This window comes from Pseudoliparis swirei, chromosome 17, assembly GCF_029220125.1.
Source record: "Pseudoliparis swirei isolate HS2019 ecotype Mariana Trench chromosome 17, NWPU_hadal_v1, whole genome shotgun sequence".
NCBI classification, from domain to species: domain Eukaryota; kingdom Metazoa; phylum Chordata; class Actinopteri; order Perciformes; family Liparidae; genus Pseudoliparis; species Pseudoliparis swirei.
The window spans coordinates 16622244-16637801 of record NC_079404.1 but is presented as its reverse complement, the minus strand read 5'-3'; the positions used below and the strand labels follow the sequence as shown (position 1 = coordinate 16637801).

Here is a 15558-nt window from a genome sequence, read left to right as displayed (position 1 = left end):
GGTGTGTCTCTGTGTGTGTGTGTGTGTGTGTGTGTGTGTGTGTACACTCACTTTAAGTTTCCGCCTGGCGTTGAACTTGCGCAGACACTCCACGGTCTCTTGGCGGTGCATCATGGAGGCCACAGTGGAGCGTTGCTGTTTGAGAGGACGTGGTAGATTAACCTCAACGTATCACCATGTCAGTGTAGGACGGAAACGCACCGCTTTCACTCACACATGAGTAGGGTTGGGTTCCGGAAACCGGTGCCAATGTGGTACCGGTTCCAATACAACCGGTATTACCCGGACCGAAACGCAACGCACATTTCGGTGCTTCTTTCCGGTGCCTGAGCCGATTGAAATTGAAAAAAACTATTGTTATGAACTTCTCTGGTGACTCCGCCCTGTCAGCAGGTTACGATAGCCTGTCATATTTAAGTTTGACAGCGGAGGCTGCGCCGTGTGGAGCACACCAGTCAGGCTGGGCGCGACGGGGAGACCGTCACCGGTCCCCCTGAACACGTGGAGACCGATGATGACGAGCAGCCGGAACTCAGATTAGTACCGGAACGTTGATTGCAAGTCTTGCATTCATAAAAGTAGCCCAAGAAATAATAAATTAGCCATTATAACCATGTTTAAGCTAGCTCGTAGCTAGCGTTAGCTACTAGCGTGACAGTCTGCTAGCAGATGTGTTGATGTCCAGCGGTCCCGGCTGTATACCCGGTGTTACCGGGAATATAATGACGGAGGAATAAAGACCGTGGGGCGTCACTTTGTTTCAGTGGAACTCTCGCTGTCAGAAGCAAAACTTTATTTGTCACGTGTCATCTTCAGTCCCTCTGATTGGTTGTTCTCTTTGCCCATCAACACAGTGACAGGATTAACCCTATAAAGTCTGCACGACAGTACATATCACATCATATAATGGAGAACATGTCTTGTGTATGTTAACAGTCTGATATCCGTTGTTTGTCAGTGCTCCATGATAACGGCTTCTACAGGGAATATGGCCGAAGAGGTTTTTAACCTCTTGACCCCCACCCGTTTTTTTTAGGTTTCTGCTCGAAATGACATACCCAAACTAAAAAGGGTGTAGCTCTGCAACCACACAAGCTATTTGAATAATGTTGGTGTTATAATAAAGGGAACACATGTGAGCTTTTGTTCAGATGTGTAAATATTAGCATATATGTTACTGGTTAAGAGTAAATAAAGATGAATCTTCTATTTTCATAGAAGTTTCAGGTTCGATTAGAAAAAAAAGCACTTTCAGGATGAATATATCCTGGATGGATGCACAGCAAAGGCCTAAAATCACCCAGATAATAATACAACTTGTGAACAGACTCTCTGCAAAGTTTGACTCAGAAAAAATAAAGCAGAACAATAGTTGGAGACTTTAAAAAAAAGAGAATTTAGGCAAGGTCTCTAAAATTTGCATTTGGGCACATTGAAGCACCATCTGTGCCATTTGACTTTTCTCATGTACCAAACCATTTATTTCACTTTCACTTTTACTTGTGGTGTTCAATACATGCAAATACATCATTATGTGGCTTTAAAACAGTAAATCAAAGATTTAAAAAACGATCAAACAAAGTGGTGCTGTGCGCGTGCGTGCTGTGCGTAAAGCCGGTTTTTGGATCTGTCACAGCGCAGCTGTTGCGCGCCAGATATCTCCGGATTTTAAAGAACGACACGTCATTGGAATACTTAGAGCCAATAGAATCGATTGGTACCAAGAAAGACAAGATTGACAGCACTGTGAGCCAATAGGAGACAGAAAGGCGTCGCCATATTTGAAATGTGAAATCCGATTCGCTGAAATTGAACTTCCTGACAGCTGACTATGACGCTTCCCCAAAAGTCCGCCTGGTTTTTAAAGGGACCTATACACACACTAAAGCCATGCCAGCTGGAATGCAGGGGAGAGAAACGTTTTTTCTTCTTCTCAAGAACAAAAGTATGTTGAATTTGCTGAATGTAAAGCTATGAAGCGATTCATATTTCTGTGTTCTTTGGCTTATATCTCCGTGACACTTTGGTGCAGAAGGATTCTGTAAAGATATTTAGAATCTGTGTGAAGTCCTCTTGCTTTCGAATATCTCTTCTTTTATTATTGCACAAAGCTACATGTCGCTAGCTACGGAAACGTTCTGAGTGGGCCGACACCTGACAAAATTATGATATTTGTATTTTTATTTCAGTTGGTGTTTGAGTTGTGTTTAAATGGCTCACTGATACTTGTAGCCCCAGTTGTCTTCTTTAATTTGATGTACAACATCAATATATTTGCTCATGTTTATTATAATATTATAGACAGTTTAGAACACAATATCAAATATGCACCACAGGTGGTGCAATGGGGCTTAAGTGTTAATGTCCTCATTGTGCGTTTAAAAAAAAAAGTATCGGTTCAGGCACCGTTTAGGCACCGGTATCGTTTTAAAAATACCGGTTTAGCACCGGTATCGGAAAAAACCCAAACGATACCCATCCCTACACGTAAGTCATGCATCCTTTTTATTTAGACACGTCCATTATATTCCTTTCCAGTTGTATATTATTGTGCCTATATTGAGAATATCTACTTTAATTCATCCATTTTTAAAATGTTGTTAGTAATCACACTTCACTGTAGCTGGTACGACCGATGGATACCTGAAGAGTTACGTGACCCAGAGTTGAGCGTATCTAAAGCTTTAGAAAAGGCATGAAACTCACTCACTTAAATCATTAAAAGAAAAATTAAAGAACTGCTTTTGAAAATCCTTTTGCTCTTTGAAGAAGTCAAAGATAAAAGCCTGTAAACCGAAAAACTGCTGAGACGTTAAGCTGCATTTGGCAGTTTTAATTTGCTCCTGTGTGTGTGTGGTTTTCTTCTAGGCAGTCGAGGTTCATGGGCATTGCAGTATTAAGAAAAACACACCAGCTGTATCAAAAACAAAAATGTTGAAAGAGTTAAAATGATTGGTCATAAAATAAAAGTTTTTACGACAATTACCATATCTTTGAGAAACCCACTTCCCGATTTTGAGCAAATCGTTAAACGAATACGTTGAAATGTTAATCATGTGTGAGAAAGTACATCCACTAGCCTCTCCCACTAAATATCTATATTTCTCATGTTCATTTGTTCAACCAATCAGAACCACACATTTCTGTGATCGCGGTATTACGTTCTTTTTTGTGTGACGCAGGCCTCCGCGTGGACGGTTCATGATTTCATCACCGCCCAATCACATGTGAGTTTTTTTGTTTTGTAAAGCGATGCAAAAAATGAAAAATGCTCAACATGTTTCACAATGTAACTCTGCGACCACCTAGTAAGGTAGATATTATAAAATGTGACGCAGAAACATCGGCACCATTTTTTTTTTGACACGCTGGAAAAATATTTCTTTGGACTTACGCAGACCCAGGGGTGCTTGATGGCCTGGTCAGCAGTGATCCTTTTGGCGGGGTTAATCGTTAACATCTGATTAATCAGATTTTTGGCCTCAGGGGTCACCGTGTCCCACTCTGGAGAAGGAAACTGAAAGAGAGAGATCAAACAGGAAGCCGTGTTACGAGTGCATATCACCGTTCTTATGCTTTCATTGAACATTTCATCCTCCTGGCTTGACGACCGGCCTAACCTAATTTCATTTTGTGACGCCTAAGCTGATACAGGTGGAGTTTTCAAAGCCATGTACAGCTGCCGCCCTCATCGCTCCATTCAAGCAGCACAAAGTGACAGAAAACATGTTTACTACAAAAAAGCAAAGCAATATACTTCAAACATGGAGGTATCAGTTGTCAATCACTGACGAATAGAAAGAAAAGCCAGATTCAAGCCATCTGCATGACAGTGATGACACTGAAGAAGAGCACATTATTCAACATTATTGCGAGTGCTTGTCACAGTCACTTCATATCAACGCTGCTCATATTATGCACATTCATTAGACGTGGTTGCTTCCAATTATCGAAATTAATACGGGTAATAAATTCCCATCTCCCAGAGGACTATGACAAGATCTGATATACAGGACTGTCTCAGAAAATTAGAATATTGTGATAAAGTTCTTTATTTTCTGTAATGCAATTAAATAAACAAAAATGTCATGCATTCTGGATTCATTACAAATCAACTGAAATATTGCAAGCCTTTTATTCTTTTAATATTGCTGATTATTTTTTACAGCTTAAGAAAACTCTAAAATCCTATCTCATAAAATTTTAATATTTCCTCAGACCAAGTAAAAAAAAGATTTATAACAGCTGAGTGTTTGTCAAGGCTCAGGAAACCCTTGCAGGTGTTTCGAGTTAATTAGACAATTCAAGTGATTTGTTTAATACCCTACTAGTATACTTTTTCATGATATTCTAATATTTAGAGATAGGATATTTGAGTTTTCTTAAGCTGTAAGCCATAATCAGCAATATTAAAAGAATAAAAGGCTTGCAATATTTCAGTTGATTTGTAATGAATCCAGAATGCATGACATTTTTGTTTTTTGAATTGCATTACAGAAAATAAAGAACTTCATCACAATATTCTAATTTTCTGAGACAGTCCTGTATAAGCCCATCACTCTCTCATAGTGCATCACTTTTTACGACAGCAGGATGAAAATCATGCAATAACATATAGCGAGCAATTAAAAACTAAAATTAAATTGTTATATGACGCACGGGACAGAAATAGCGCGTTTTTTGATGAAACTTGAACTGAAGGTGTCCTGTGTAGGGCTCATCTCGGGGCTTTGCACTTGTTTTAGCATCCACATGAATTATGATGAAAATTATGTATGAGAATTCAAGTTTAATGAACACAGATGGAGCTCTCTAGCAGACTCGACGAACCTTAGCTCTCAACTCCATGGATTCATTGACAAATCACACACTCAATCAGCCGACCCGCAAATACGAACTCCATTAAAGAAGGGCATGTATTACAGCTGCAGTAATCAATATTTGTTGTATTATTAGTGGATGAAATGATTACTGTAAATTCTCAATTCCTCTTCATCTTGGTAGCGGAGGAAACCAGAGCCTTTTTTTACTCCAGTTAATGCAAAATCATCTCTATATTTACCTGTCGCCATGACAAAGAGAGTATAAAGTGCATTTCCACAACACTACATCATCGTGTGGTCATCGCATGTCCTGAGAGAGAAGCACTCACATCATATGCACCGGCCTTGATTTGTTGGTAGAGTTTGTGTTGGTCCTCATCCCAGAAGGGAGGGTACCCCACCAGCAAGATGTACAGGATCACACCTGACGCACACACACACACACACACACACACACAGCACATCTATCTGAACATCCTGGATATAAAACATTATATTTTATTACAAATGCACATTAGTGAGCATATGAGTGCAGCAGCAGAGCGTAGACTGACCACATGCCCATATGTCCACCGGCTTGCCGTACGGGTCCTTTCTCAACACCTCGGGGGACAGATAACCCGGAGTTCCTGCAAAACCTGCCAAAAAAATACAAATAAAATGAAATAGTCCTATGAAAATGCAACGCGATAAGTGTGTACAGCATTCTTTCTGATAACTGCACGATTTGAGCAAGACCATGGGTTCATAACCCTTTGTGATCTTTGTTTAAAGTGTTATAAAAAGCTTAAATATCTGTGTATGTGTGTTTTGGAAAAACAAATGAGCACAATGAAATTATCTCAACATTCCTAATATTCCTCTTGATGTATCCGTTAACGTTTAAACAAAATAAAATGCAGTACTATCTTATATATATATTGCTGTTTTGAATGTAAAACTAATGATACCGTAATATAGATAAACTACAAACACCACATAGTTGTTTAAAAAGCAACAATTTTAAAAGACCGTCCCCAACACAGGAACTTGTTTTTCCCTCGAGACAAATTCTGATTATTTAGTTGAATCTACAGTCTTATTGATTTATGTCTCTTGTGCATTAACGCAGACAGAGCATGTTATTATCATACTGTACTAAAACAAACTGTATCTTGCCACCATCTTCACACTTAATTCTCCAGCAGTGATGGAGAGTTTCTTGCCTAAGCAAACATTACGGCTACAACCTCCAGCTGTTGGTGTTATTTCTTACCAAACCATGCCTGTTGCTCCACCTGCACCTCGATGGCGAGGCCGAAGTCTGCGAGCTTCACCGCGGCTCCCTTCATCTTACTGGCCAGCAGCAGGTTCTCCGGCTGCGACACACAGAGATGGAGAGTTATTTGGGGAGAAATATTTTCACTCTTTTTTTTGTCAATAAGTCTGTAAAATGTCAAACATGCAGACAAAACAGAAAGGACAACACAAAAACAAAAAAAACATAGGGTCTTCAATATTCAGTGAAATTCAGAAAGACAAGTCATTTAATAAGAACAGGCTGTTACATTTTGTCATTGGACAAGCTGTGTTTTGCTTAGGGAAATCAGTTTTAGCAAAGTTATGAGCAAACATAATAATTATATTAGAGGAAAACGAGATATGCATGTACCCTCCTTCAGGAAGTGTCTCAAAGACCTTTTCAGTCAGCCGTCTCTGTAATTGACTCCGCGTTTCTGACACTGTCCTTCTGATCACCCGGTCATGCAAAGGACATGTTCACTGTGGTTTCTTAGCTGCTTCCTCATTTGACACTCTTTATATGTTGTGTCACTTGCGGTGAGGGGAAGAGGAAATTGAGGAAATGCGGCAGGTCAAGTGTAATTTAACGGGTCAATGATAAAGCTGCACACAGCTGATTTCCCCGTTTGCTCCCCGATATAGGGTTGACCTCGAAGCAAAGGGGTCCTGGGGTTGACCCACACAGCCATTTTCTGTTCCCCCTGTCCACCCCCAACCATACAGACTTTCAATGTTATCACATGCATTAATATATTATTAAATAAAGAGGGGGAACTGCTGTATGATGAATGGTAAATCAAGATGGTAAAATGTATGTCAAGCGACCTTCTGAGATGGGATCGATGTTCCTGAAAGCTTTTGTGTTTTCTTTTTTCATTTCTTTTCATTTCCCCTGCCGTCATTTTCAGCATTCAAAATCTAGAGATGGTCTGGCTCAAATTACGATCGATCGTCTCTCAGCAAGATGTAAAGGTCACCCAAACTCCACCTTCCTCAGTACAGAAGAAATGAGAAAAAGCAGAGCCTTTACAGCAGCTCCGTCTTGGGAGACTACCGAGCAGGCGGCAAACCTCCGGTTCTGAAGAGTGACGCCAATACGGAAACTTGCATTCTTTCAAATAGCCAGAAGGGGGCGACTCCTCCGGTTGCAAAAATAAGTGATTGTATCGAAGTCTATGAGGAAAAATGACCTACTTCTCACCTAATGTATTACCTTAGTAAACATTGTAAACATGGGATTATTGTCTCGACTTTTTTAAGTCTTCTCAAAACAACATGATGTTCATCGAATAAATGATGGTCCCAATTAGAGTAAAATAGACCATAAAGCGTGTAAGGTCGCTACGGCAGTCCACAAAACCAACAGGTGATGCCACAACGACGAGCTCCACTTCTTATAAACAGGATCCGGTGACCGAGCGAGTGCTTGCCAGCTTCTTCTCTGGTATTAATTACTTCCAACATTGTAAGTAAATAGCCTAGTGAGAAGGTCTACTGAAAAGTAGTGGCCTTGGCTGTCTCCTTGTGAGTGTCTCATTGAAAGTATCCCCCCCTATTGCTTCCCTCGACCATGGACCCAGTGAGTTTTTTTTTCCTCCCTAATTGGAATAGTTACTTCCCATCCCAATGCAGGCATAATTGAGATAACATAACTCTCCAGGTGAAAACCTCCAGGTAAAAACCTCAGTCTGTGCTGTGTGAGTCTGTAGGGGAAAAGCCGTTGCTGTCCTCATCGCCTCAAATGCTGACAAATGGACGGATGTGTGATACGGTCTTTGTGCTCATGGTCTGTTTCTTTTCATCTCTCTTCATCTAGTTATCGATGTTTTCATCCCTCCCTGCTATCATCCCTCCCCTCTATCGGGGCAGAGCTGGAACAATAGGAAAAAAACAGAGAAAAGGGGTGGTGGTGGTGGTGGGGGGGGGAGGCACAGGGACAGAGAGCTGGAGTGAAAGCAACAGAAGAAAAGAAAAGAGCGAGAGACAGATAGATGGGAGGTGGCATAATGAGTCCCTACGCTGGCACTGCAGCAGCCGGGTGACCTCACCCTACAGTTACCATGGCAACTCAGACTGCCACCAGCCAACAGAGCTCAATTCTTTCCCTCCAATTCTTGTTCCCCCCCCCGAGCGAGTGGCCCACCCAAGATGACAGGGGAGGCAGAAATATGATGTGTACACGTGTGAGGTCACCACGGGAAACATTGCCAGCCTTTTTCGTAATGTTATGGCTCCAATAATGCAGACGTCACTTTTGGCAGATTTAGCCCAACGAAAAAAATGTAAAGATCTGAATATGGCTTTCTTTTTAGCCGTGGGATAATTGGAGGGTTTGTTTTTTAACTAAGAATCCTTCTCGGAGAAATGAAAGCCTGAAGCAACAACAATTGATTTGTTCTTCTCTCTCCATAAACACAACATTGACATAAAATTATTTATAAAGTTTCGGGGGCTCATACATTAGCAAATACTTGCCTTTTTACACAACCAGCAGATACAGAGAAATATTAGCCATAATTGTATCTCTGCTGCCTCGCCATGTTCACCAGCTAGTCACTAACATGGCTATTTGGTGCTGGACGGGCAGTGGCACGAGGATTTAAAAAAGCTTTTTTTGCTCTAAAACAGGTTGATGATGAGCGGTGAGACACAAAACAGAGTTCACAAGTTATTACAGCTTTCAAATTATTCCGGTCTGATTTTTGATATATATTCTGCATCAGCCTGTTCCAATAAATGGAGTTTGAATACTTGGAGAGAGTTGGACATTAACAATTAATGTACCCATAATTAATTGATTTCCTCTCCCCTTATATCCTTCTGAAACTCTGCCCTCTGCAAGTTCATCTGATACCCAGATCCACATACATGCTAAAAAAACCAAAAGCAATATAGGCCCATTTACCTCACCACACAAAAACAACCTACTTGTTTATTTTCCAATTATGTGCGTCTTACTTACCCTGGAATAATGGTTTCATTTTGCCACATAAAAGTAATAGATCGGATTGTTAAGTACACTATAAAAGTTAAAAGGACTCTGAACCGGCATCAAGAGAAATCTGGTGCAATTATCGCAGCGTTTCAAGGCGTCGCCGCCCTCACTCGCCACTTAACATTAAAAGGAAATCACGCAGCCGAGGAGGTCACAGCGCTGCTGCTTCCTGTTCAGGGGGAACGGGCTCAGCGGCCGTCATCTCATCTACCGACCCCGCTATTAATAGCAGCTGGTCTGCTTTCGTCACTACTCAGCAGAGCAGGAGGAGGAGGAGGAGGAGGAGGAGGGGATAGGTGAGAAGGGATGAGAGTTGAAGTGGGGGATAGAGGGGGGGCACAGACAGAGAGGAAGATGGGAATAGAGAAATCAGGTGAAGAGAGCAATGGATGACGCCGAGGTGTTCTTAACGTCACGCTGTGACGTGTCTGTGTGTGTGTGTGTGTGATTAGACCTGTTGTGAATCAACACAAATGCCTTTATTCACAAGATGTTGTTTCTATGTGATAACGCACCTTGAGGTCCCTGTGCACAATGTCATGCTGGTGGATGTGACTGATGCTCTCCAGGATCTGATTGATGCAGTGGCTGTGAAGGGGGGGAGGGGCAGAGAGACGGATTAGAAACAGAGGCGAGACACATCCGTTTATCCATAACAGCTGGAGAAGAAGAAGAAGAAGAAGAAGAAGAAGAGTTGAGTGAGCTCTTTCAGATATTTGAACTCATTATTGGTCCTTTGTGTAAATTTTTTTGAAGAGTGAATGCGTTTTATTTTTATGAGATTGTTATACAAATGAAAAGGTAAAAGAAAAAAAGAGACTTTTCAACTGTTCAACTTTTCCCAGCAAGGTCAAAAACACAGGAACGACGTAGTGGAAAGGGAGAGACATGTCGACGCAGCCCCGGGAAAGAAGGAATAGATGAGAAAAGACAAATAAAGATGACAAATCAACAACTGCCGGTGCTGTGTCCGACCATTTCTGTAACTTTCCCAAACAAGACAATCCGACACTCGCACCCACCTCACGCTTCTCTTGGCCGGGCGTGTGGAGGTGAGAGAGTAACCCGGTTTTGAACTTCTAGCTTTTTCTTCCATTTTTTTTCTCCACATCCACTTTTCATGTGAACGGCAAAGTACAATTGACTGAAAATATGCAGATTTTTTTCCCAATTTAAACCATTATTTATTTTCTATTTTGGGAGCCTGTTCAATCAGCCTGCTCGTATGGCCGTTGTGAATCTTATCTATTTCCACTGATTCGAAAACCTGGTTGAACAACACTTCTCATTACTACTTCTGTTCTACCTAAACCCAACCCTGATGCTGTTGGGGCTGAATGGGACCAAATCCCTGCAACCAGGTGCCCGTTTCACCAAATGTTCAACATGCCAGCTGCGACTTGCAACATGAGATCATATCCTCTCGCTCATTGCGACACGCTCAATGAATAAAAACAGCTTGTATATTTTTGACTCGTGCATGAGCTTGCGAGAGGCCTGTAAGACTTGCGACCTGCAATGTGCCAAACGTCTCACTGACACCACTCGAGATCTGAAGTGTATGTGGGAGAAATGTTTGGTGCATTTTTCTGTGAATGGACGTGTGGAAGGATGGGAATTGGGACAGGAAGTGAGCGTGTGTGTGTGTGTGGTGTTGAGGCAGTGGGTGGGGAGCGGCCTCTTATGTAAGCTCATCCTAAGCTTACATATCAGCAATTGTGCTGCTCTGATGCGCAGTTAACACCATTATTTATTTTATATTAAATTGAACTTGACATGATTCGAGTTGACGTCGGGGTCAGGAGAGTGCACAGAGACAGAGTGGTGTCCTCAGAGTGGAGAGACAGAAAACAAGCGCCCCCGATGTTGGATTATATAGAGTAACAATAAAAAGCACATACCAACTCCATACCAAATCTAATCTTTTGCACTAAAGTTCTTAATAAAATGAGAGAATAGTCCATACAAATAATCAATTCATACACGAGTATACAAACTTTTACTTTCCCTTGTGGAAATTAGATTAGCGATTTACAAGAAAACTATATATAGAGATATTAAATTAACTATATTGGGAGAGAAGATCCTGTTACAGGCCCAGCCCTTATCATCATAACAATCACCAAGGTAACATCTTCTCAGCCGAGCCACTTAAACTGGCTTTTGATGGTGTAATATACACATGACTTCTTTCTGTGGCGGTCGATCACAAGTTGTGTTTTTGGAAGGTTTTAAAATCAAGTGAAGAAACTGGAGGAAGTCGTCATGTTGAGACGGAGGTGGGCTCGTGCTTCTACTGTGTTCACCCGTGTGCATGGAGCCTATTAGACACTGACTTCTCTTCTATTTTCTCTTAAGGTGTCTCCATTGAGACCATGTACTTGGCCAGGGTTTCATCAGAACAGGTGTCAGTAAGAGACCAGCAGGACTAATGTAATGTAAAGTATGATGAAGCATCAGCCACCTGTATACATAAAGTAAACCCTCTGATAACATTTACAAAGTTCTGCCTGACGTCAGTACCGGCTGCTCATTGGACGAGGAAGATGAAGCCGTACACCACCTGACTGGCACTCGCCCCTGTAATTATGCATCATTACACCCTCAGATTCCTGAGTGAACATGATCCACAAAGATCTCATTTTACTATCAACAGGCAGGGACAAAAAAAAAAAGTATATTGCATTCTTGGCTGAAGATGCTCGAACATGTTATCGGATTTATTAAATGCGTTTTCCGTTAACGATGTTTTTGTTGGATCATGTCGGGAGTTATTTTTCATGCAATTGTATTTTGGTGTTCAACTCAAACTAACTGTGTGACCGAAATGTGCCGGAGCATTAGATAGTTTAGTCTGCACAATCCACGCAGGCGATGAGTTCTGACAACAGGCCAAAAATAATGTTTAAAAAAAACGTAGGGATGGAATTAATGGAATTAAATTTACACACTGTTAAAAATAAACCTCAGAGAAGTGTCAGACACCACGAGCTTTGCTTCTTCTACTAAAAGTACAACACGGATTCAAATGGGGGAAAAAAAAAAATTGTGCTTGCACCCAACGACTGACCGCCTGACGCAGCCACGAAACCTTAGAAAGCAGGAAAGACGTGACACATGACATGTGAGCATGATGGCGGACTGTACCTGGCATCCGCCTCGCTGTAATACTCTCGGGCGACAATGTCCTCAAACAGCTCTCCTCCAGTGATGCTGCAGACAAACAAGACTTGGATGTTTCTCTTCTCATTTTGAGGAAGGATATTGATTTATGTGTTTGTTCGTTGAGACACGTCCTCATAGATCCATCATGTACGGTGTAAATGTGTAACATGTGCTCTTACTGGTGCTTTAAGAGGCCACTTGACTGATAATACCAGTCTCTACAAGAACTGCATGTCTTTATTTATTCATACCTCAAATACAAAACTGATGGACTCTTTCACTAAATGGCAATAAACTGGAGTTTGACCTGAAATGTTGTTTTAACCTGACAATTATATCCTAAAATCTGCCCAACACAATCTCATCCAGTTAAATCACATTTTAATGGGTGAAATACACTTTACAAATATACATGTGCAGCAGGGTGGCTGTATCTATTCAAAACGTCAACAGCAGAAAGGGTGGTCCTCACTTCCAATGTGATTTTACTCAGTCCTCAGTCTGATGCCCATACGGGGATATGTGTGTGTGTGTGTGTGTGTGTCTGTGTATGTGTGTGTGTGTGTGTGTGTGTACTCACAGGTCAAAGACAAGGTAGTGGAAGCCTTCCTCTGAGATGCTGTCATGGAGTCGTACTAGCGAGGGCGAAAGAGAGACTTCAATTAGAAAAGTGTCCGTTAGTTTTCAGACGACCATCACCTGGAGTGAATCTTCTCTGGGTGTCTGCGAGTGAGCGGTTTATATCGCCCAGTAATCCGTTACAGGAAGGTGATTACTTTTTTTTGTAAATGTTTACCTGTTTGACTTGATGAAGGTTTAGAGTTTTTGTAATATAGTCTAATGTTTAGTCTAATTTAATTCAAGTGGTTGATGTTGTTAATCTAGTTTAACCATTTGTTGATTACATCTTTTACTGCTGCAAATAGCCGATGTCCTTTTTCTGGCTTTTTATTGAGGAAAAACCTGCATTTAATGATTACTTATTGTTGATGTGGCAGACGATCAATGCATCATTGATCCCCGGCCGCTGGGAGCAAAGCACAGGAACCACATTTCAGCGCAAAGTTATTATGGTATGTTCACAAATCATAACAAACAGAGAAGGTCAAGTGATGAACGCTCCTTTCCCTGATCCCTACATGATCCCCTCCACGGCTCGACAGCAGGTTTATAAAGCCAGAGTGCCACCTGGCTTGTTGGCAACCGGGAATCAGCTTTTTGATGATAAAGTTGACTTGAAATTGTTGCCATAATTAAACATCTTTAATGAATGTGATACTGGTAATTTCAGAATCCCAAAAGCAGGCAGCAAACATCGACGTACACAGAGGGGAGAAGCTTACTTTTTCTGCTGTCGCCAACAAAGATGACTTTTACCATTCGCTGTTTCCAACCGGAAGCTCTCGATTCACCTCAAAAGGTAGATTAAAATCCTAGGTGAAGGCACTCAGGTGCTTTAAACTAGGCCTGGAAATGTCGGATATTACCCTCTTCTTGCTCCAGACGTCTTACATTTAGAGAAAAGAGCGCTTGACATGCCCTCCCCTTGAGAATAGGATAAGAAAAGAGCAGCTGAAGGAGGAGAAGAAAGGCAGAATAGGACGATGACGAAGCAGGAATCAGGTGGGACGAAGAAGAAAGAGGGATTGAATGAAACCATACCTCTTATGCCATTATCATATCCTGCATGTGTGTGTGTGCGTGTGCGTGTGTGTGTGTGTGCGTGCAAGTATAGCTCAATAACACACAGCGCCACACTGCAGTAGAAATACACTTCGTTCTACCAAAAAGATTATTTCCCTATTCAAGGGCCTTTTGTCCGGGTTTTAAACAAAATTATATTTTAGGAGTAAAATATGTCATGAAACTTAAGTGTTCGATACACTTGGTGTATACAGTTCTGATGTATGAGACGCAAAGGCTTTTTGCCTACTTGACAATTTATTACCACAGCAACATTTGACATAATTGCCCCCATTAAATTAGCTGAATTAGCTATTAGAAATGTTCCCGTGGACGTACAGACAGAAATCATCCCATTATGTTGATTCTGAAGTCAATTAAAAATATGATGATTCTCAGACAAGTTCTGGAGGTGTGAATGGCGTCTTTTCTTCCATGATTTATTGCACATGGATGCATGTTAATTCATAATGGACACATTATAATAATTATAATAATAGCCTGGAAAAGGTTACGGCCCACTGAATCTATAAATATGAGTATAATGTTGGAGTTTCCAGAGTTATGACCAGACGTTGATGGTTATGCAACACCTGGATTGCCTTCATGAACTGTGAGCGACAGGCTTTCTTTAAACGCTCAAAAAACATTCCTAACATTTTTTTAGATACTTTATGAAGACCGCTACAGAAAATTGCCGCAGCCGTAAAAACATATATAAAGCACGGGTATTATTATTATAATATTGTATTTATACGGGTGGTGTTGACAGCATTTTGTATGCAGCGCTAAACCTCCATGATTAGTCCGTTAGGATAATAAGAGAAACATGGACTTAGACCTCTCTGCTGTCTAACAAAGGGAATGTTGACTTCATCTAATTAAAGGGTCAATACTTTTCTTCATATTTGGTTTCATGAAGTAGTATTAATACTTTTTAACATCCGATGTTATGAATAACAGCGAGTCCTACAACTCACCTATGTTTGGATGTTTTAGCAGACGACAGATCCGTGCCTCCCGGTCCAGTTTCTGGTGATCTGAGGACAGAGAAGATAGAGAGGAACCAGTGAGGACACGATGTCAGTATCAGGAAGAAAAGCAAAACACTTTGTCGTCAGTGACCAAAGCGCACGGGAAAAGAAACGACCACAAGGACTGCATAACATCCACATAATCTGACTGCAGCTCATGATGTTCAGTCGCACTTTGGCATCAAAGCAAAACAGATTATTCTTCATAATCTTTCAAAAGACACAGAGCTAATAAATAATAAATCAGGTGCTTTTGCAACCATTAAACTTGATATCTTGTTTGCAAGGGCTTCAGAAACACCAGCGACTTTGTGAATTGATTAAACATTTTATTTTAACTGTGCGGCACATAAACACACACATTATTCCCCATCTCTCCAACCTCTTCTGCTCCTCCTACTCCATTCAGAACAATAGCTTCCCTCTAAACCTGCCACTTTGCAACCAACATCAAATCAATTTGAGCTGGAGGGGACAGCAGAGACAGGACGTCAACAAGGGGAGAGAGACACGCTGAAAAGGCCAAAACAGTGACCGTTAACTCATAAACTGGACAGGCAGGCGGTTCTATACCCCA

The 15558-nt window shown here is 41.2% G+C and overlaps 1 protein-coding gene across 10 annotated transcripts in view; it reads right to left on the bottom strand.

Annotated features, from left to right (window-relative positions):
- camk2g2 (calcium/calmodulin-dependent protein kinase (CaM kinase) II gamma 2) overlaps positions 1-15558 on the bottom strand; it is a 47312-nt gene that overhangs the window by 13930 nt on the left and 17824 nt on the right. For all 10 annotated transcript variants that reach the window (XM_056434884.1, XM_056434876.1, XM_056434877.1 and 7 more), the window contains exons 3-11: positions 14928-14987; positions 12845-12899; positions 12247-12312; positions 9615-9687; positions 6079-6181; positions 5378-5461; positions 5153-5247; positions 3395-3517; positions 52-135 (exon numbers count right to left, since the gene is read on the bottom strand). In XM_056434884.1, the coding sequence (XP_056290859.1) occupies positions 52-135; positions 3395-3517; positions 5153-5247; positions 5378-5461; positions 6079-6181; positions 9615-9687; positions 12247-12312; positions 12845-12899; positions 14928-14987 (743 nt within the window). The remainder of the gene's footprint in view (positions 1-51; positions 136-3394; positions 3518-5152; positions 5248-5377; positions 5462-6078; positions 6182-9614; positions 9688-12246; positions 12313-12844; positions 12900-14927; positions 14988-15558) is intronic.